The 21335-nt window shown below is 42.2% G+C and overlaps 3 protein-coding genes across 3 annotated transcripts; all 3 read right to left on the bottom strand.

Annotated features, from left to right (window-relative positions):
* Positions 1 to 209: 209 nt before the first annotated feature.
* psmb3 (proteasome 20S subunit beta 3) lies at positions 210 to 3898 on the bottom strand. The gene is made up of 6 exons (XM_030056050.1): positions 3741 to 3898; positions 2578 to 2762; positions 1721 to 1828; positions 1338 to 1515; positions 469 to 563; positions 210 to 370 (listed from the first exon to the last, which is right to left on the bottom strand). The coding sequence occupies exons 1-6, from the start codon at positions 3741 to 3743 to the stop codon at positions 322 to 324; spliced, it is 618 nt and encodes a 205-aa protein (XP_029911910.1). The 5' UTR covers positions 3744 to 3898; the 3' UTR covers positions 210 to 321.
* A 379-nt stretch (positions 3899 to 4277) lies between these two features.
* On the bottom strand, positions 4278 to 9059 carry cwc25 (CWC25 spliceosome associated protein homolog). The gene is made up of 9 exons (XM_030056283.1): positions 8834 to 9059; positions 7362 to 7534; positions 7014 to 7250; positions 6827 to 6896; positions 6554 to 6705; positions 6165 to 6237; positions 5840 to 6045; positions 4927 to 5094; positions 4278 to 4749 (listed from the first exon to the last, which is right to left on the bottom strand). The coding sequence occupies exons 1-9, from the start codon at positions 8849 to 8851 to the stop codon at positions 4635 to 4637; spliced, it is 1212 nt and encodes a 403-aa protein (XP_029912143.1). The 5' UTR covers positions 8852 to 9059; the 3' UTR covers positions 4278 to 4634.
* A 4653-nt stretch (positions 9060 to 13712) lies between these two features.
* sp6 (Sp6 transcription factor) lies at positions 13713 to 20135 on the bottom strand. The gene is made up of 2 exons (XM_030058713.1): positions 19917 to 20135; positions 13713 to 15471 (listed from the first exon to the last, which is right to left on the bottom strand). Exon 2 carries the CDS (start codon positions 15349 to 15351, stop codon positions 14431 to 14433), a length of 921 nt encoding a protein of 306 aa, XP_029914573.1. The 5' UTR covers positions 15352 to 15471; positions 19917 to 20135; the 3' UTR covers positions 13713 to 14430.
* Positions 20136 to 21335: the final 1200 nt, after the last annotated feature.

Here is a 21335-nt window from a genome sequence, read left to right as displayed (position 1 = left end):
TGGGTGCTCCCTGTACAGTGTTTTTTTAATTGCCTATTTTTTTCTAAAGCAACTGCATCCACTTGCCTTGTGTGGTATCTTGATTTTCTGGAGACAATTCAAGCCCACAGACAAGCTTCCCACAACATGCAGATTTTTCAGAGATTGAAAACAGCAGCAGTGTAAAGATCTGCTGAAATGTGCTTCCATCAAAAACATCACACATCAAGTTCATTGTTTAAACCTATGTTCATTTATTGAACAATATGAATAAGAAAAAAAAGAGTACAAGCGTTGTTTATTACTTTTATACAAAAAGTGTGTGAGTGATGAATTGGGCTTCTAGTCCATCCTGGCCTTCAGAGTTCGTGTGGTGATCTTGTCTTTCTCACTGCCAGAGAAAACAAAAGGTTGTCAAACAAACACATCAAACTTGTGATTTTGTTTTCCGTCAATAACTCTGACACATCTCATTATGATTTTACTTACATCACATGCACAACGACTCCCATGCCAGACACGGCGTCCCTGTCAACTGCATTCAGCATCGCCTGGGAGATGGTCTCAAACAGGTCCTCAGGTTCCTGTGCATGTCACACCCAGTTTTCAGGTTATGAGTCATAAATATCAAGCGACACACAGCACACTGTGGAACAAAATGATCAAAACCCTCCTAAAAACACCTTGCTGTGAGGGTCCATTGAACCTTCCCTTAAGGTTTTTCTTTAATAATCAGATTTATCAATGTTACAGCAGCCCACGGTGGAATAAAAATACACACAACTATCAAAACATTTCATTCTTAAGGATAATGAAATAGAAATGTTTGTTGCATAAAAGGATCAAACATATGATACACTTGCCTTGGGTAATAGGATACCTCTGAAAACCAAAGCATTACCCTTGTAAACACATGCACTTTAAGCCATAAATAAATTAAAACTTGTTTGTGAAGGCATCATGTACAATTGACACGAGTCAAAATCTGTGGAAGGTCAGGGGCAGGTTCCAGATTGACATGCAAAGACAGAGCCAGTGCATGAACAGGTCCAGTATGCTCACCTTTGACATTTAACACGCCGTTATAACTGTCAAAAATGGATTCAAACTGGATCAGTAAAGTAAGGGCGTATATTTGGAACTAAAAGGAGAAGAGGTTTTAACAGAACGACTTGTCTCCGTGGCACAAAGATCTCAGTGAGGATTTTAGAGCAATATGACAACAACAAAACAAACATTTTCCGCAATAAAAATGCTTGTAATTGCTTGTAGATACAGTCGACATCATGAAGAAACCCCTGGATAAACTCGCAAACAACAACCCCCAGGTGAAAAAGTGACATCATACTCCAACTCACCATGTCAGGCTCCCACAAAGATTCACACATGCCGTACATCTGCTCGGAGCAGGTGCCGCTCACGACGAAGTCTTCTGTCACCATGGGGCAGCCGATCAAATCCAGGGAGCAGATGAAAGGTTCAAAGGTTTTGGGGTCTAGTCCGGCAATGACCGGCTCAATGTAGTATGGACCAAACCTGATGAGGATGACAACAACCAGCTTTATCTCTTACTTGACATACACAGACTGCTATAATGGTGTCTCTCTGTTCCGTGAGAAAGAAGATAACATCATTGGAACATGTGGTTAGATAATTTAGCCAAAAACATAATGTGAGGCAAGATGTGTATGGACTTGCTGTGGAATATCAGCTTACAAGCACAGCATCGGAAATGTCTCACCTCCTCTCATACAGCAGGTTCGACACCATGCTCATGAAGGTCTTGGGCTTGATCTGGCGACCCTCCTTCAGCTCGTACAGGTTCAGTCTGAACTTGAGCCTCTGGGATCTACACACAGCACAAATCCAGCCAATCACTATCAGTGTAATCAGAGCACAGCCACCTCCGGATCATTCCTACATCATTTACACTGGATAATAATACTGTCGTGGAAAACAGTAAATGGATTTCATTTCACAACTCTGGATGTGAGCCAATGACATCATGGTACTTGGTGGTGCACCAGCGCTGGGACAATGTGCTTAACTGCTGATTTTATGCGATCACAATACTTGGGTGCTGATTCAACATGCAATATGATATCATGATTTATTGCAATTTCTGTTTTCGGAATTATCCTCTAGTTTGTGGCTGTAAAATTTCATGAGGCTGCTATTATCCTAAAGGTCACGATGGGTCACATCATTACACATGAATCAAATGTGGCTAACTGAATCCACAAGAGTCTCATCTTTCCAATCAAAGCCAACTGATGCAACTCCAAGACTGTTTAGGCCCCAGTCTGCACAAATACACCATTTTACAACAGGCCAAAAGAACACACTGCATGGCATTAGCATGAGGTGGGCGTGTCTGCAAAGGGGAGAGCCGTGGCTGCCCAGAGAACCCACTTTCATTCAGAGATCTGGAGGTCAGAGGTCAAGGGACCCCTTTGAATACAGCCTGGCCAGATTTTAAGTCACCAAAATGTAACTTAACTTTGGTGTGATATTTAGTCCCCGTGCCAGTGGACTAAAGAGATTCAATAATTTAGAAGAGAGAACAACAGAGTCCCGGCCTGAGTAAGACAAACTCACACTGTCTGGACATCAGTGGCCAGTCCTGCCAGCCCAATGTACAGTCTCTCTCCCATGGGGAAGATCTTCTGGAAGTCTGTGGTGACCATCTGGGCCTGAATGCCAAACCTCCTATCTGATGCGATGGCCACGCAGTTCTTCCCCCGCATGGCCATGACGGCCCCGCCGTTATAGGACATAATAGACTGCAGAGGAGACGGACAGGGCAGTTTGTCATCAACACTGAGAGGAACATTCAATACAACAGCTCAGCTCCCAGCACCAGGCATCAGGGAAATCATACATCTATCGTATATACGCATCTTCTATTCTGCAGCTATTTTTCTTATTGGTCTCATTATACATACAGTGTATGCAAAGGTTCAAAAGTAAAAGGTCTAGAGATTTTGCTATAGATTTATTTTAGTGTATTTTATTCTGTATTCCTCTTATAGGGTATACATAGGTTTTGTCTTTCTTCTTTTATTTTTTGTATTGATCCACTTTTCTTATTTTACTACTTGTGTTTATTATTTTTGCAATGTATATGTGTGCAATGTATGGACAAGCTGCTACTTAACTGAGTTTAGTTTAGTTTAAAGAAAGCTCAGGGTTTCAGGTGTTTGTTAGCTTGTTGCTGTAACATGGAGCTGCTAACCAGCATCAAGTTATAGCTTTACGCTAATGCCGGAGGACTGGAGCAAGCTGCACTGGTTACTACAGCGTTAGCTCATGTTAATACAAACTGAGATACAAACAGAATTAAGTTAAAGTCAGCTACATTAGCCAGTTACAGAGAGTTGGGCTGGTTTTACTCTGGTGAAACACTATTTTACCGTTCACTGCACACGGCTATGTGACGGTAGCTAAGCTCCGGTGCGGCTCCATGTGTCATTATTATCCCTCCTGTGTTCACACACAGCTACAGTCTGCTGAAAACACCTCACAGTAAGGCTCACCGTGGTGGTCAGAACTGCTACAGTTTCACCATTTTCTATTAAGTTACTTTAGCTAAGCATGATACAGGAGCCGGGGTGAGTCGGCTAAAAGCTATCGCTAGCTAGGCTAAGCACGAACAGCTAGCACTGGCTGGCTCTGTTAACTCCAGTTCTGCAGGTCATTTCAGAAGAAAAGCGCTGCTGGTGTAAACCTCTGCTGATACTGTCTCTCTGTGATGTCCTTACCATGGTGAGTTTGTTGTGGTAGGGTCCTGTCACCGGCAAACTGGCTAGCTCTGTAGGTTTTCCTCAATGGCCGCTAGCTTCCTACAGTGACTACACGATTTAGAAACACAGAAGTCTGACGAACTTGAGTCGACACACGTCATGGTGTACTTCGCGCTGATTGGCTCGACGGGCACCACTCGGTGTGAAGCGCTGTTCTTATTGGTGGAAGGGGGCGGCAACATGCCAATAGGTTGGTTGAGGTGTGTTGAAAAACGAAATTAAAACTGAGCTTGTCATCTCGCGATGGGAGGCAAAATCCCACCAGATTATGTTATTATAGTTTGTATTTTACTTTAGGTTTTAATTCGTTTTTCATTTTTGTTTTCAAATCAGTTTAGTTTCAGTTTGGTTTGCTCATTTTAGTTCAATTTTTATTGTTTTAAAAAAGTTTAGTTTTAGTTTAGTTTTTATTAGTTTCAGTATTAGTTTTACAATTTTCCTCATAAACAAGCCTCAGACTTTTAATTAGGGAATCCAACTCAAATAAAGGCAAAGTAAAGGTCCAAAAATGTGGTTTTAATAAAATTCCTCATTAATTTAAGGAATAAGGGAGTACACTGAATCACCAACATATATTACAAAAACATCCAAGATAAAAGCAGGTCTTACTGGAGGTGTGGAAAAAAAAAACTATACAAAGTTGGGATCATGTGAGTGTTGAAGGGACGGTGACTTTCTCACAGGGGCCCTTTGCATTTGTTACATTATAAATGACGTTGCCCGTTAAACACAGCAGCCATCCCTCCAACTCTACACTCAGAAACATCAACACTGAGAGGGGAGTGGACTGCACACTCCTGCCAAGTCTGTGCCATCAGTTCATACATTTAAACGTGATGAGTGTTTGTGTCTTTATCTCTTCATGAAGTTCTTCTCGAGGGAGGCCGGGGTCCGCTGGATGGAGTGGATATTCCTCTTCACTCTGTCCTCCAGGGAGGAGCTGGAGGCGCTCTCCAGCTTCATGTTGCTGCAGGAGGGACAGCTGAGCGTTAGTGTCAGGGCTGACAGGGAGACAGCACTCTTGCATTTAAAATGGAACATGGCTAATGTGTGTCCAGAAACGTTATGTTGTAAAAGAGAGAGAGAACACAGAAGAACATGTAAAAACGCCATGTCAGATTATGGTTGGCTGTCCAACACTTACTGGATGAAGCCGGCATGGCGGTCATGCTTGGTACTTTGTTCCCGCTGCTTCTCCAGCTCGTCTTGTCTCTTGTATCTTTTGACGTTGTCCTCCCTCTCCTCCTCTCTCAGCTTGGCAAAGCCCATCATCTCCTGCCTCTTGCGCTCCAGCTCCTCAGCAGAGAGGTGCCTACAGAAGCCAGGCAAACATTTGGTCAAATAAGTACCTCACCCAACATTTACTCACCCCAACTTTCTGATTAACAGAAAATAGTTTGTCTCCTTTTTAAATAAACATCCTCTGTAGAATACAACCAGCAGACTTAAAAAAACATCCGAGTCACAATGTTGTGTTGAATGTTATCATTACATGGATAAGCAGGATTTAAAAACCTGTTTTTTTAAGTTTGGCAGTTGTATACTACACAGGATGTTTATTTAAAAAGCAGACCAACTTCAATATATTTTCTACTGATCACACAGACAGGTAGAGAGTGTGTGAGACATTTTCCAGGAGTGGGTTGTTTTGCATTCAGTTTGGCTTAAGTATGTGGATTTAGGACGTCCTGAACATACTACATGGAGAACCAAGACTTGAGTTACGCTGCACCAACAACTTGAGACGTTTTTCATGGCCTTTTTGCTGGTGTTTGTCCAAGTCACCAATTAAGTCCATGTTCCAGTTTTTGGAAGGCATGTCGTACTGTTTCTGATATGGCAGAAGTTTCCCCTGGTTTTAATGGCTGCATATCATGCATTTTTCTGACCTTATTAGACTTTATTTTTAGACCTTATTATTATCAAAACTCTCTAGTGTGTGTCAATATGTTATGAAAGCAACAATAGTTCTCCCTACAGTACAACATGATATCTAAATATCTGGGTCAAAGATATGATTTTGTCCATATTGCCCAGCCTTAACTGTGAACTCTTACCTGGATGAGTGATTGTTTTTTCGTTGGTAGCGCTCCCTCTGTGGACTGGGAGCTCGGTGCTGCTCCCTCCTGTCTCCTCTGTGGTTTTCTCTGTCGCTTCTGTGGTTTTCTCTGTTGTTACCGTGTGGCGACCGGGAGCGGCTCCTCTCACGGCGGCGCGAGTGACCGGAAGGAGCGGAGGACTGGTGATGTCTGCCAGCAGGGAGCTAAAAGCACATGTCACTGTTAGGACTCGGCGCTGAATCTGTACGACACACTTCGGTTGTGTGTGAGAGTGATGAAGGTATTACTGGAGTCATGTGACACTGGTCTGCTGCTTCCTTACCTGCAGCCCATAGCCTGAAGCATGATGGGAGTGAGATTTGACGTCTGCTGAAGACTCATCTCTTGAATGTGTCCTGAAAATAGATAATAGATCCAACTTACAAACAATATACAACATAAGTTTATCTGAAGCTACATATCAGTCCAAATTTAGAGTCCATGTGGTTCATCCATTCACTTTGATGTCACCTGGAGTAACGCTGTCAAAATGTCAGTGTCTACCGGTTAATTAGAAATATTGATTTTCAAGTGCTAGTTTCATTTATCTTCAATATAACCTGGCACTTTGACAGTACACCACTATTTTCTGGTAATATATCTGTGTCAAGTTCAAAACTGTTTTCAGTAAACTGGTCTCACACATGCTGATAGAAATTTTAACATATCTACCTGTGTTTTTTGTCATTTTCCTCCTCTGAGCTGGAACTGGTGCTCCTTCTCTTGTGCTTCTTCTCCTTCCTCCTCTCTTTGTCTCCCTTCTTCTCCTTCTTTTCCTTCTTCCTCTTCTTCTTCTTGTCTTTCTTTTCGAGATTCTGGCGAAGCTGTGAAGGGCACAAAAAAATATCAACATTATAAGATTTACACGCCACCATTTTAATTCCAGCAAAAACCAACTTTTGCTGAAAACCAAAACTATGTGTAAAACTGCAACAGTAATTTTACCATTTCTTTGATTTTCTTCATCTTCACTGGATTAGTCAAGACCTCCCTCTTCTTCTCCTCCTCCCGTTTTCTTAAGAGGAAAAGATAAAAATATAAATAAGCCGGGGCAAAACAGATCAAATTCTTTGGCCTTGGTGTGACTTTAACAGAATTTTGGAAGAGCACAAATTAGAAGGAATGGACGAACCTGATTTCAAACAGGGGGTCTTCCCTGATCTTGGCGGCCAGGTCGAGGCTGGAGGCGGGGGTGGTCGGGTTGAAGATGGACCCGGGCAGGAGGCCAGTTTCCGCAGAAGGGCCGCTCTCAGGCTCCTCGTATTGGTCGGTGATCTGCTTGTCGATGGCACGTCCCAGCAGATACTCATCTCTGGACACCTGGCCAGCAGGGCCCTGGTACATCCAGTCCAGACGGTCATCTCTCTTTCTGTTGCCACACAAAAGTCACCTGTTAGAGCATGGCGAGCTTCTCTGAAAACACAGTGGCAGCACTGAAAGCATGACAACAGGACTGGCGATAACGTGAGAAAGCACTGACTTGAGAGCCCCCGTTTCCTGTGCGAATCGAGTTATTTCCTCTCGAGCTCGCTCCTCTTTCAGCTCCTTCTGAAGCTCCTCGATCTTCTTCCGCTCGGCCTCGTATTTCTGCTCAGCCTTCCACACGCGCTCGATATTTTTCATAGTCTGGGGGTGCCAGCTCTTTTTCAGATTCTGGAGGAAGAGGGAAAGGGAAGGGGGCATTAAGTTGCAGTTATAATAAAAGCTATTTAATTCTACCTACTAGGTACAAGAGATTGATTGTTTACTCTTTACAGCTAGGGTGACAACTTACAAAAACTAACTTTAGTGCACCAGTTTATTTAGTTTGAGCTGGTTTGATGATTTTACTTTGACAACTGCCTTAGGGCTGAATGATAAATCATTATCATATCGTTATCTAGATATGAAGATGTGTGACATTTATATCTCAAAAGGCAACAATATGGACAATATCAAATTTAGGGGTTAAGGTAGACAGATAGGGAGACTGATAATAGGATTGTGAATATTGCTACTGTAATCTGTTGCTTTTAGGTATAGCCATAATCCTTCTGGCAGGGGGACTACCAATGGAAATTAACCTTTTGGCGATAATTGGGTGCATTTACATTTTACTGTCTTTTAAAATGTTTATTAATGTACACTGTCCCTCTCTAACAAATAAAGGTTAAAGAAAGAAAGAAAGAAAGGAAGTTTGGTCAGTTCTGATCAATAAAATACTTTGTGAAGTAACTGCATTTTCTATGTCCAGTTGGTATTATTACATTGTTTTTCGGAGAAGGCTCAATTTTCACCGTTGCTACACTTAAAATTTAAATTTAAGTGGGAACCCATAGTCATATTGTATCACTATTGGGATATCTGGCATCATTGTCGAGGTATGATTTGGTCCACATCGTGCAGCTCCACACTGAATGTACCATACAAGCAAATCTCCATCATTTCATTCACGTGAGCTTTAGCCTGACCATCAAAAATGGTTAGTGTTGTCATCATCAAAGCTCAGTTATACAATCTACCAGTGTGTGAGTATGGATCCAAGCAGGGAGAGTCAGTGTACCAGGCAACATCTCCTAACAACAGGCGCTGTCAGCCCAAACCTCGTTCAAAAATACATCGCTTTACTGTTTCTTTCCTCACAGACAACAGTCTACACCAGTCAGACTGCGACCTGAGCCTGGACACACATCCTGGAGGTTTTCTGGTACATTCGGCACATAAGACGGCAACTTCACCTCAGCTGGGAGACATTTGTTGGACAGTGTCGTGACTAATTGAAGAACGTGGCTCATGGTTATGTTGTGTTTACTTACACCCAGCTGAGGAGCGGGTTTTAGTGAGACATCCAGCTAAATCATGGTCTACTAAGTGAACACCAGTAATGTTATCGACTAATGTGCGTAATGAATGAATAACTTAGCCAGAGACACATTGATGTTATGGGTTGTGGCTAAGCTAGCTCATACTTACGAGATCGCCGCCTCCCATCTTGAAACCGCAGCGGTTTTAATCCAACACAAATGAAGAAATAGACTAGTCTGCTCTTTCCGTACACACGGTGTCCTCTGCCGTCGAGCTACAGGCGGAAAAAGCCGAGTTCAGCTGGAAAATGAAGGGCAGCCAGCGACGACAGACTCCTGTGTTTGTGTGTTAGCGAACCATTTCCTCTTACTTGTGATTCATATTCCGCTTCCGGCTCTCGGTTGGTGCCTTTGCGTTTCCTAGGACAGCGAAGGATTTTTAAAACTTTTTTTAAAAACATTCATTTAGGAATATACAAATTCTCACAGAGGACACATACAAACAAAGCATCACAATATCAACGTTGAAAAGAAAATGAAAATAAAGAAAAATAATTGATTGAGATGCGGCGATTTATACACAAAATATACTTGACCAGTCGCTTCTCAAACACAAGACGGAGATGTAAACAAAAGCACAAACGAACAAACAAGGAACAAAATATATCCCCACAACTCTTTCTTGCTTTTTTCAAATTTTATTTTACTAAAGTACATTTTTTAAGGGATAAGAAAAACAATTTGAAATCCTTTATAAACCAGGCAAAGGAAGGCTTGCTATTCCGCCGCTTTCCTACAATGAATATTGTGTTTATCTATGTGAGAGGTCATATTAATCATATCAGAAATGGATGAATTTTGGTTAGCTGTGTAAAAAAAACGAAAAGAAAAAGAAGAATATAAGAAATATCATTATTTTGGAATATCATTCATCTTAAGTTTAATATTTAACCAAAATCATGATGCATGAGTTATTATAAAATAAAATAAAATATAATATAACCTCGTCGCTGTACTAGGACGCAAAGTAGCCTCCGGTTGTCAGGTTTTGCTGCCTTCATGTGCTCCTGGTAAGCTCCGACTTTCCACTTCATCAGACACTCCGGTACTCTGGTTTTACTCACTTCACTTCTATACATGTCTTCTCCTTTACTATTAATTTATCTTGCACTCTTAATCATTGATTTACTTTTTATCTATTGTTTGGATTTTTTCCTGAGTATTCCTACGTTTATTTTTCTATTTTGAGTTTTATCTATTTCTTATTGCAAATTGATGATTTTTGTTTGTTTGTTTGTTTGTTTGTTTGTTTGTTATTTGAGGGGATGGGGGTGTTTTATTGTTTTAATATGTGAGGCACTTTGTGTCACATGTAATTGTATGAAAATTTGCTATATAAATAAACTGTGATTGATTGCTTGGTTAATCTGCTCTCACCTTCACTTGTTGTGTTTCATCTGACTCTGTGTATTTCAGAGCTTTGTGGTTGTTCTGTTTAGAAATCAGCCTAAGCTATTTTATCTTGCAGTGACAGACTGTAGATGGGAAATGTGCCTGGACTTTAATGTTTTGGTTCCTCAGTGGTCTGCTGTGGTGCGGCTGCTGCCTGCCCTGCTGGACTGGGACAGATGATGAAGGTTATTGAAACAGCACACAGGTTTTCAAGTAACAGATTTGGTTTTGTTTCACTGTAAACATTTTCATTAGCCACCTTCAGTTTAACTCATTCCACAGACAGGCCAGCTGAACAAAAAGACATTACAGCTGTTAATGAATTAAAGAAGAAAACAGCATTAGCTCCATGGAACACGAAACAGCACCGTGTGATGATTCAATCCATCTCTTTTACTGTCACTTGCTGACACGGCTTCAGTTCTCTGCTAAATCTGCTGAGTTGTCCTCGTGGTCAACCTGAAATCACATTTCCAACACCAAGCAAAGTCATCATTTTTTCTGTCAGGCCTCTGTGAAATGTGCAACATTTCCATAATTCCCTGCTCACAATAACCCACTAAACAGCATAATTTTTCCAGATGTAAGCATTACACTAATATGATTATATAAACAAAAAGGTGATGTGATTAAAAAAATGTGTCTACAATATGAAAAATAGATTTTTGTCTCTCCAAATTTTCATATCTGTGTGTGTGTGTGTGTGTGTGTGTGTGTGTGCGTGTGTGTGTGTGTGTGTGCAAAACTACAATTTGCATTTGCACTCTACACACTCACCACAAAACCTTACACCAAATCAGCAAAACATTATACATCTCTTGCAAAAGCAAACACTTCTTGCAAAACATTTCAATTTCATTTAAAACTTGTGTTTTTGCATCAATACATGACACACACACACACACACACACACACACACCATCATTTGAGTAAACTCATGAAGCACCAACTGCACACTGAAAGTAGAAATGAAAAAAAAAAAAAAAAAAACTGGGGGCTTTAGCCTTTTCTCTATGTAAACTGTTCTATCAAACTGTTCTACTGTAACTCTCCTCAAACAACAAAAGTATAGAGAAGAAAGAGAAAGAGAAGAAGAAATCAAAAAATATTTGTGGTAGAAAAAAATGACCAGAAGAAAATTTGGCAAAATCTCGCCTTCTCTGGCCATATGTAAGACTTTATCTTACTTCTTCCCTTCCTCATCCTCTTCCCCCCTCATCTTCCTCTTCCTCCTCCTCACTCCTCTTCCTCTCTGTCCATTGGCTTCCAATGTTGTTCAAACCAGATGTTTCCCTGTGGCTGCAGCTCTGATTTGTAAGTGAACTCATTACTTATGTAAAAGTGTTTTCACAGTTCTGAATGTCGAAAGGCCATTGGCAAAACAGTGCAGCGATGTAGAGAGCAGAGTTTCCTGTTTGCTAGAAGTGTGCTATTAAATGACAAACTGAGCGTACAGCAGAGAGCGTGCATTCACTTTGACACACTCGGTAAATGCATCGGTTGCAGGTGTTGATGCTTTCAGAGACAGAGCTTCAGGAATCACTGTTGGTGGCTAAACATTCAGAAAAAACTGTAATAATTCTAAGGAAAGATTTGACATGAAAACACACAATATTGCTTGTTTTATTTCATAAAGGACATTAATAGATTATATGCAAGTAATTACACAGTGATACTTAAATTATTGAATGCTTTTTGAAACTTTTTTATTACACTTTCCACAGCTAAAATTTTACTACAATGAAAAAAAATTTTTTTCTTGTCCTATTGACCAACATAAAAGAAAATATAATAAGATTATCTATGATAATGATTACAGCCATAGAAATAATAATGGTCTTTACACAACAACTGACTAATGTGTATGAAATTTCTCCCATTTTCTTAAATTCTGTACATAAATACAGCAAAATGGTGAGCCTCCAATAATGTAAGATGTAACATGTGAAAATCTCAGCCTATCTGTGATGAGTTACATACATCCTAATAGTGTTTTATACGGTAAAACTGCTTGTGTGGTTTGCTAATGAACTACAGTTGGCTACATATCTTCTTGATTATTACAATGGTTAACAACTCAAAACAAGCAACACACACAATTACTAGGTGTACCGTGCAAGTTCAGCAAGCAAACTTTGTTCAGATGCATTTTTCTGCTGTATTCCCCTCGACGGTCCACACTCATGCACCGAATTCGCTCGCATGTTGAATCTCCAGGTGGCTGGAGTGTTTCAACATTGTATTTTGTATGGCTCAAAATCATTTCTCAGTGTAGAACATGGAAGACTGTCTCAAACTTAAACAACAAACACAGCAACTGCTCACAAAACGTGTTGAAGGATGAGCCCTTTTACCAGCTCTTCAGTGAACATTAGAACTTATTAGGATATGCACATATCCATCTGATGATATTTAAATAAAAGCCCTGAATCTCTCTCGAACATCTCCTTGCAAAGCCAAGGAAATGCAAACTTGAAATAGAAATTTCATATTTACAGTTGGCCACTCTATTAGGTCCAATTAGGGCTCCCTTTTGCCTCCAGAACAGCAATAAATCTTCATGGGATGTCACGTTGTTCGGCACATTTCTCAGGGATCTTGGACTTGTTTTGTGTGGCACATTCATGATATGAACTTCGTCTGGGCTGGATGAACTAGAGTCGCCATCATGTTCCTCTTGAGATGAAGGTATACTGTTTCCATTTGATAAAGCGACTGTGGCTATGAGGAGAAACGATGTTTAGGTATGCTGTGGCTTTCAAAAAAGCTCCTCTGATGCTCAGGGGTCTAACTTGTGCCAAGAAAACTTCCCCCAAACAATTACACTACCACCAGCAGGCTGTATCTTTGACACCAGGCAGGACAGATCCAAGGATTCATGTTTATGCAGAATTCATGTGACCCTGATGAATAGCACAAGAGACACCATGACTTTCTGGACCAAACAAGCCAACTTTCTTCAGCCAACATTCATCCATCTGTGACGATCAGGTGCCCATTATACCTTCTCGTTTTTATTTGACAGGAGTGGCAGCTGGCACGCTCTTCTGCTCTTAGTCACTTAGTCAGGTGAACCTTGACGTTTACATCGTGAGATTCCCCTCTTCACTTCACTGTTGTAATAAGCATTATTTTTCTGCTTCGCATATGATCTCTTTCATTATTGAGGTGCTTTTGCTGACCAGCTGACGGCTGCTTTTTCAGAGAGATGCTGGAACTGGCATGTGTGGTGCCAATAATCATATGATGTTCAGAGCGACTTTGGCCACACGTCCTGCCAGTTCTAACATTTAGCTGAAGAGCAGCTCGGTCCTGTCTGCATGATTTATACTGAGACAGCCACATGATTCACTGTCTGGAGGAGAGAGCTGTTTACGTAAATGGTAAGGAGTACCTCATAAAGTGGCCACTGAGTGTGTCTGTGTGTGTGTGTCTGTGTGTGTGTGTATATGTATAAATTTATCAGCATTAGACAATATCACATTGGCTTTCATCACACAGACTCACACGTGCTGTCATGGCACAGCATACTTTCCGTCACACTGTTCTGTTGGTTGCCATTTTAACTGCATCAACACACCACACCCAATTTTTGCGGCATCTGAGGTCAGCGATCCAAATTGACTGATAGCACTTAATAAAATACAAAATGTAGTGTAATTTTCCAGTGTCTCGTCACAACTTGTACAGTAGGCTACACACAAATGTAGGCAGTAGAAATCTTGAAAGTCTGCAACCAACACAAAACATCCGCCTTGTCTTATTTCCCCAATCAAAGGCGTGCTGCCTCTGACAACATTTTCACTGACAAGGAAAATTAAAACTGACTGCTGGAGACAGAGCTTTCTCCAGGTTTTCAAGTAACAGATTTGGTTACTTTGTTTCACTGTAAACATTTTCACTAGCCACCTTCAGTTTAACTCATTCCAAGTCTCTTAGTCTACTGGTAATAGTAGCACTAGCAGCAATGGAAGTCCTAGCAGCAAGCTTTAGCTCCAGCTCGGTTGCCTCCTTAGCCAGCTCTCATCTGGATGTAAGCACAGAGGAATGCTTTATGCTCAGATAACTCTGAGTTTCCTGGTAGCGTTATTTGCTTGGTGCTGTAGCATTGAGATTATTGCAGGTGTCTTTACATTAGTCCCACTGACAAATTCACAAGATTGCAGAAAGACACTTTCTGTTCAATCCAGAATTCATCAGCAAAGCTTGTTCTGTATGTTGTTCTATTCTCTATTCTATGGTAAAACTATGATACCTCTATGAATGAGACAGAAGCCTGATGGTAAACTGAGAAAACATGTAAAAGTAAAGCAGTTAACTAGACTGCCCTGTTACACTGGAGACAGAGGACTCTGTCTCGCATTTCAGCTTAAGCGGTGGCTCTGTAGCGTCTGATGCAGATACTTGGGAGGACGACTGAGGAGGGGTGGGTGTATCAAAACCCTTATCCATCCTTCCATCTCCATTCACCCTCTCTTCCCCGTGCCCTGGTGGGGACTCATGTGTGCGCATGTGCTTGGACAGGTGGTCGTTGCGCAGAAAAACTCTGGGGCATAAGGCGCAGCTGAATTTCTTAGCACCTGTGTGCGTCTGTAGGTGGCGCTGCAGTTCATCAGAGCGGGTGAATCGCTTCCCGCAGAAGAGCCAGTTGCAGACAAACGGCCGGTCCCCGCTGTGCCAGCGTAGGTGAGCCTTCAGATGGGAGGTCTTGGCATAGGCTTTGCCACAACCAGGGATGTGGCAGTTATGCATGTGCTTTCTCCTGCCGTCATCAGTGCTCTGACCCAGCTGTTCTGCATGAACACAGTTAGGGCAGCGGCACACGGCCTGGCCGGCGCCTCTGGACGAGGAGCGCCGCTGGGGCTTTGGTCGGGCCGCGGCAGTGCTCTCCTGCGGCTCTTCCAGGGAGAATGCTTCTTGTTGGAGCATTTCAGGAGCCAGTGGCTCCATCTTGAAGCCTTCCTGAGGGAAGAGGTGAGCAGAGTGGGAGGCTGGGGCAAGCTGAGCTGGAGGCATGGTGCACAACTGGGGTTCAGAGCCATAAGGTCCTAAAGAGGGCTGGAGTCCCATGGAGCTCCCCGCGCCCACTGAAGGCAACCCCACACCCTGACCAGCCTGCAAGTCCATCCAGCTCCCTGGTGTGGGGTGGAGGTCCCACCAGGAAGGGATGTTCATGTCTTCTGAGCTACCACTAGGTGGTGCTGTCCGTAACCAGGGCTCATAGGGGTGGGCCATGAGATCAGCTGTTGCAGGTGCAAGGTCGGTGATGAGGACTGCAGCTCAAAAGTGTTGTTACCTACTGGGTAATGCTGAGAAGATCACCACATGGTGGGATGGCCATTGAGTGAAAAAAACCTGCAGACAGAAAGAACAGACAGATTGTTATCTCCTCTATGAGACCCACCCAACTTTTTTCCCTTGCTTGCATTTTGTGTAAAACAAACGTAATCAGTGAGTTCATTAAACTGCATGCAGTGAACCTGAAGATGAGGCCTTTTTTTTTTTCAATTCCAAAGGCTTTGAAATGTCTCAAGACCTGATGATGCTGCACTTTAATGAACCTCAAATGTGCAAACACTGGAGACCAAATCCTCCTACTTATCACATTTAAATAACCAACCCCAAGCACACCTCCCTCATTGCCATGGATACCACAGTTCTCACGCTGCGTGGCCGTGGAGATAGAAGAGAGGGGGAGAGAGACGTGTCCAGGCAAAAACCTGCCACATGCATCCGCTGCCAGGTACTTCCCATGGAGGACAGTCAAAGACAAGCGCAAAGAAAACAACATCATTGGCCCTGTGCAGAGGCAGAGGCAGAGGCAGAGGCAGAGGCGGAGGGAGTTAAATACTGGTGAGATGGGGGAGGGAGAGCAGCGAGGGGGAGGTGGGGGGGTGTTGACAGCAGAGCAGTTTGGTAAAGGAAGAAGATCCAGGGAGGTATGGCTGCAGGCCAAAGTCTATTTGTACGTCTCTGAGGTTTGTGGAGATGAAGCTTGGCAGACAGGAGAACCAGTTTTTTTATGAATCACACATGATTTACAACAACAGGCCTCTAGGCAAGTTACAAAAAGAGCCCCGTAAAACGCCCCGCCTCTTACACACTGGCGGCAGAAAGTATCAACAGTTGCAGACTGACGGCATTCAGGAGCCTGAGAATAAGAATCCAACAACAAGAGAACAATTACTTTATGTATATAATTATGGGCACACGCTCTAAAACAGCATCCTGTCCAAAGTACACAACAGGTAGGCCGGGTGCAACACACCTTGACGGCGTTAATCAGCCGTCCCATGCAAAGAGAATTTCCAAAGGTGACAAAAAGCTTGTTAAAATTCAAGAAATTGATGGGAGTTTATGACAAGAAACCACCAGCCCTGGGGAGTTGTGTCTTGGTTCAAAACATGTTCTGGCCCCAAACAATCTGTTGACTTCCAATACCCCCACCACACCCCCATCCTCGAAGATCTACAATTATCTTTACTGCAGGAAACAGTAAAGTAGTCTGAGTCTTCAGAGGTTGGTATCTTGGTCTTGAGATCACAGGGTGTGATAGCATGTCTGAGATAGCAGACTGCATAAGGTCACCTAGAACCAGGAAGCCAAGCTGCAGTGGAAGACATGCATCCTCTCCGATATATAGACCCGTTAAAGCCGGGCACAGCAAATGGTTTAACGCCAGTCTGCAGGTACACGGGTGGCGTCACTCAGCTTGACACAGAGGATGTCAGCTTGTTGAGTCAATACAGCCACGCCAGCAGGATTATGAGTGATGCATTACACTTGCTTCGCAAAAGCTCAGTCAAACGCACTCCAAGAGATGCTTTCTACTTGTAATGAAATCGTAAAGCAATTAGTTTGGAATTCCCTAATGAAAGGTCTGGTGTTAAAGGTCAAGCTGATTTATTTCATGTTGCCCCGGAGCCAGAGCCACTGCTCTGTAATTTTTTGGGAATGCAAGTTAGATGCACAGTGGAACGGTCCCCCCTTTTTTTCCTGCCCCCCTCCTCTTTCTGACATAACCGTAAACAAACAAAGACAGCAGCGTCCTCCTCCATTCTCAAAAGTGGCGGTGGAACTTAAAGGTCCCGAGGGAAACAGCTGGCATGGGGCCCCAGGGGCCGGCAGGCTGTGGGAGGAGGAGGGTGCAGAACGACGACAGTGCTTTGGTCATAAAACCTGCCCGACCAAGACCCAGCACAGCCTCTGGTTTACAAGTCTGCCATCGAAAAGAGGCACAGAGAGGGTGGAATAGCACTGGAGAGGAAGACCAAACTTTCCCAATATTCCTGATTTTTTTTTTTTTTATTCAGTGGGCTGTGAAAGGAGCCAAATGTACAATATGAGCACAGAATTGAGTTAGAGCAAGTGATTTTGAGCTTTGCTTCTGAAAGCGGTTAAATTTAATTGTGATCCAATGATTTGGCCTCAAGGCTCATTCAGCAAAAGTTGCCTTATGTTAAGACTACTAACCTACACCCTTACACAGTTTTACTGAGATTTGGCAAAAATAAGTATCATATTGTAGATCATTTTGAATGTCTTTTTTGTTCCTCTTGTAATTATTTATTTATTTCTGTATTGAGGGGGGGGTTCACCCAGTTTTATTTTTCACTGCTCCACCTTAAGTCCTCCCACCCCATCCAATTTCATCCCAAACTTTAAAAACACAGCTAAAACCGGCTGTCTGTGAACGCTCCAAACACACCGGGGTCAAATGGCATCTGCAAGTAATTCCTAGGTTGTTTTAAGCTCCTTCACATACAACATGGGTGGGGTTGAACTCATCATTTCAGAGAGTGTCAGAGGTTTTCAATACTTCTTGATAAATTTCCGAGTGGCCCTATGATGGCAAATCCATTGCATTTTGTCCACCACACAGGTTAAAGCAAACACAAAGATTATATAACTCTAGGGTAAATCCATTGTGTCTTAGAATTTGTCAAATAATGTGACCTGATTTTGAATCGTGCTGTGATTTGCACGGCTGAGGGAAGGATACGTTACAAACATATAGAGCTGAAGGTGGATGGACAGCCGCTACCAGCAGATTCCCATATGGTGCTTGAGGTGCACTGGTAGCTGACACATGGAGGGCAGCCTCACATCCTCAGTGATTTAAGAGTGTGTTTGTGCCTTAAATGCACAAAAGGAATTTTCTGGCAAATTTACGACACTACTGAGTTCCTTCTTACTTTGCCTTTTAAGTTTTTTACTTTTATCTTATCCCTGTGACGTGTTTCAGTGGGATGAGAGCAGCTATCAGCGAGCAGTGATTTCATTTAAAAGTAACTCCTTCATTTGCTTGTGTGAATCCTTCAAAATTTGGAAGGGGTGGTGTTGTTGTAGTGTTTATGTCTGCTTTCAGCGAACGGACATGTTTGACATGAAATGCAGTGTGTCATTCCAAAAGAGATTTACAGAACATGACGGCTTAAATCTCACGAGAACACATCATCTTGTTTTTTTTGTTGTTGTTGCTGTTTTTTAGTTATAGCTAACTATTACTTTGCTTTTAAAATGGGGACATTTAGTCTTATGTAATTGGCTGTATTTTAAATATTGATCAGTCATCAGGATTTTCATCAGATCAACATCAGAATTTATTTTGCCCCAAAATAGTCCCTGTTTTAATTAAATTACTGACTTAGCAGTGTTAAAATGTCCATTCTGGTATGGAAAATGCAGATTAATTTACTAGATATCATCCAGCCCCATCAATCCCATGCTCTTTCAGCTTTATTTATTTTTATAACTTCAATCTGATTGCACTGCCATTTGTATCTTTTATTTTTATTCCCAACCCCAAATTGCTTATAATTTCATACAGAACATAGTAAGTTAACAACAGTCTAAGTAATTTGATTTCAGCTGGAACTGATTTGAACGGATTCATTATAATATATTTATGTGGAATAATAAGGAGGTAAAGAAATGAAGGCAACAATTAGGACATAATAATAAACCAAGAGCAGCACTGGTATTTTATTTTGAAATTGAACACTAGCTGACATATATAGTGTCTTTATTATAATAACCGACAGGTGTGAATATTTTTTTTTCTTACCCGTGATAGACTATCCTGCCTCTAGTGTTTTTATTTAAATCCAAAACACTGATGTTTTCTCTCCTGTTTACTCTGATAAATGCTCCATAATAAGTGACATGCTGTTGAAAGTGACCTCTTGGAGCTGACACACGGCCTGCTGGATCAATTACAGCCGAGCCACGCTGGATGCCATTACCGCAAAGTCCTGTACGGATTCAAATGAGCCAACTGAGCCGTGTTACACAGCAATAACACTACACTGTGGGCTATATAAACATTATAAAATACAATACAATTTAGGACAATTAAAAAAAAAAAAAAAAAAAAAAAAAAAGTAGAACTATGCTAAAACTTGTGGTTGGACTGGCAAGTTAGACTCTGCTCTATTTTAAACAGGCCTGACTCTCCAGTGTTCAACTAGCCAATTTTGCGTCACAACTTATTATTAATATTCACTTTTAGGCTACTATACAGTGCTTTTATTATGATATTATTGTACCATATCGTATTTTCCCTCTTAACGCATGACTGTATTCTTACTCTGCTAATCTATTCCCATAGAAACTTAAGAATTTATTTGTAAAGGATACCATCTTTTTTGGTCCTTTTTCAGGGTTAATGAGGATGCCGACAGTTATAAATCAGATAAGATTCAGATGAAATAAGCATTGCCATTCTCCAGTGTGTTGTTAGGCTTCAGCCAGGCACCATCACCCAGCTGTATAACTAAGTCAGGAGTAATGAGAGTTACCTGTTTGTCCGTGGCAGCGCGCGCTCTTGCCGTTATTAAGTTAGTGGAGTAGAGGCAGCTCGCGTGACAACAGCTTGGAGGCGGCTCGGCTCAGCGGGGACACTTCTTCCCTTCGTCAAAAGATGCGCAAGGAAACATAGTATCCTCATAGTTTATCTGGTTTTCTCCATGGCAAACAGTCCAGGTGAGGCGGTGTTGGTGTTGTGGGCGCTCAGGTAAGCTCCACTCTCAGCAGTGACTAACTTTATGATAGGCTCTGTATGTAGAGGGGCTCGGAGCTCCGCCCTCCGCTGGTGTCAGGCTCCCTCTTTGAAGATGCGCCCGCGGCGGGAGGTGAGGAAACTACTGGCGCTGCCTGGGAAAACAGCAGGATCAGTGCGCAAAGCCGGCTCTGTCCAAGTGCCAAACAAGCCTCATGGGCTGCAGCCTTGGCTCAGTGGCTCCTAAAGTGGGCCTCCAAGGGCCAATGAGGGGCCATCATTCGGTTCCAGGAGAAACGAGGAACTAGTCCACCAGTGATTCCTTCAGTAGCAGAAGGCGAGATGAGATGATCTGTATCAGGATTTCTTCGGTTTCTCTGACCCCACTGCTGGATCCCTATACACTACAGACTGCTGTGTGATTATAAATAAGCTCATATCCAACAATACAAAGATGGTCAGATGGCATTCCTTAGGACAAAGAAATCAAATGACTGTCTGAAGGTCAAAGTAAATATATTTGTGGAATAGTTTGTCAACTCATGCCCAGTAATAATTTAGGACTTGGGCATGCATGCTCCAGGAATGATCATTTTTTTATTCCATAAGGGAGAATACAAATGGCTAAATAGTAATAAACCATTCCAATTTTCATTGTAGTTTCTTTCCTATTTGGTTGAAAATGTCCATGAAGAGAAACCAGATGTAGCCCATAGCCCTGGTGACACACTCACAATAGCAATAACACACACACACACACACACACACACACACACACACCTCTCTCTCTCTCTCTCTCTCTCTCTCTCTCTCTCTCTCTCTCTCTCTCTCTCTCTCTCTCTATATATATATATATATATATATTTATATATATATATATATATATATATTATCTGCAGCTCTTTTCTTATGTGGAAGCTTTGCAATTAATAAAAATCTATCTATCTATCTATCTATCTATCTATCTATCTATCTATCTATCTATCTATCTATCTATGTAAAACATTCATTCAGAACTGTAACCTGCACTGGTCCTGGAACATGGACGGGGGCGGGATGGGAGGTGGGTGCCTGGAGCCTGTGAATCAGGTTGTTGAGACGTGGAAATCCTTTGATTGCAGACACTCCTGAGACGTGATCTGGCTCAGACCACTGCAGAGGCTGACGATTTCTGACCTCCACTACAACGCCGACATCTCAACACATACCAGCTGAACTC

This window comes from Myripristis murdjan, chromosome 1, assembly GCF_902150065.1.
Source record: "Myripristis murdjan chromosome 1, fMyrMur1.1, whole genome shotgun sequence".
Taxonomy (NCBI): domain Eukaryota; kingdom Metazoa; phylum Chordata; class Actinopteri; order Holocentriformes; family Holocentridae; genus Myripristis; species Myripristis murdjan.
Note: the sequence above shows the minus strand (reverse complement) of the source record. Positions and strands in the feature narration are given on the sequence as shown.

What these genes read in the sequence shown, in the direction of transcription:
- psmb3 (XM_030056050.1), bottom strand. An exon ending in GCCACTGATGTCCAGACAGT is followed by an intron (nt 1,829 to 2,577) that starts GTGAGTTTGTCT and finishes TGCTGTGTGTAG; the next exon opens with ATCCCAGAGGCTCAAGTTCA. An exon ending in GGAGTCGTTGTGCATGTGAT is followed by an intron (nt 371 to 468) that starts GTAAGTAAAATC and finishes TTTCTCTGGCAG; the next exon opens with TGAGAAAGACAAGATCACCA.
- cwc25 (XM_030056283.1), bottom strand. An exon ending in GACCCCCTGTTTGAAATCAG is followed by an intron (nt 6,897 to 7,013) that starts GTTCGTCCATTC and finishes TTTCCTCTTAAG; the next exon opens with AAAACGGGAGGAGGAGAAGA. An exon ending in CTTCAGGCTATGGGCTGCAG is followed by an intron (nt 6,046 to 6,164) that starts GTAAGGAAGCAG and finishes ATGTGCTTTTAG; the next exon opens with CTCCCTGCTGGCAGACATCA.
- sp6 (XM_030058713.1), bottom strand. Translation starts at nt 15,351, where the DNA reads ATGGCCCACCCCTATGAGCCCTGGTTACGGACAGCACCACCTAGTGGT.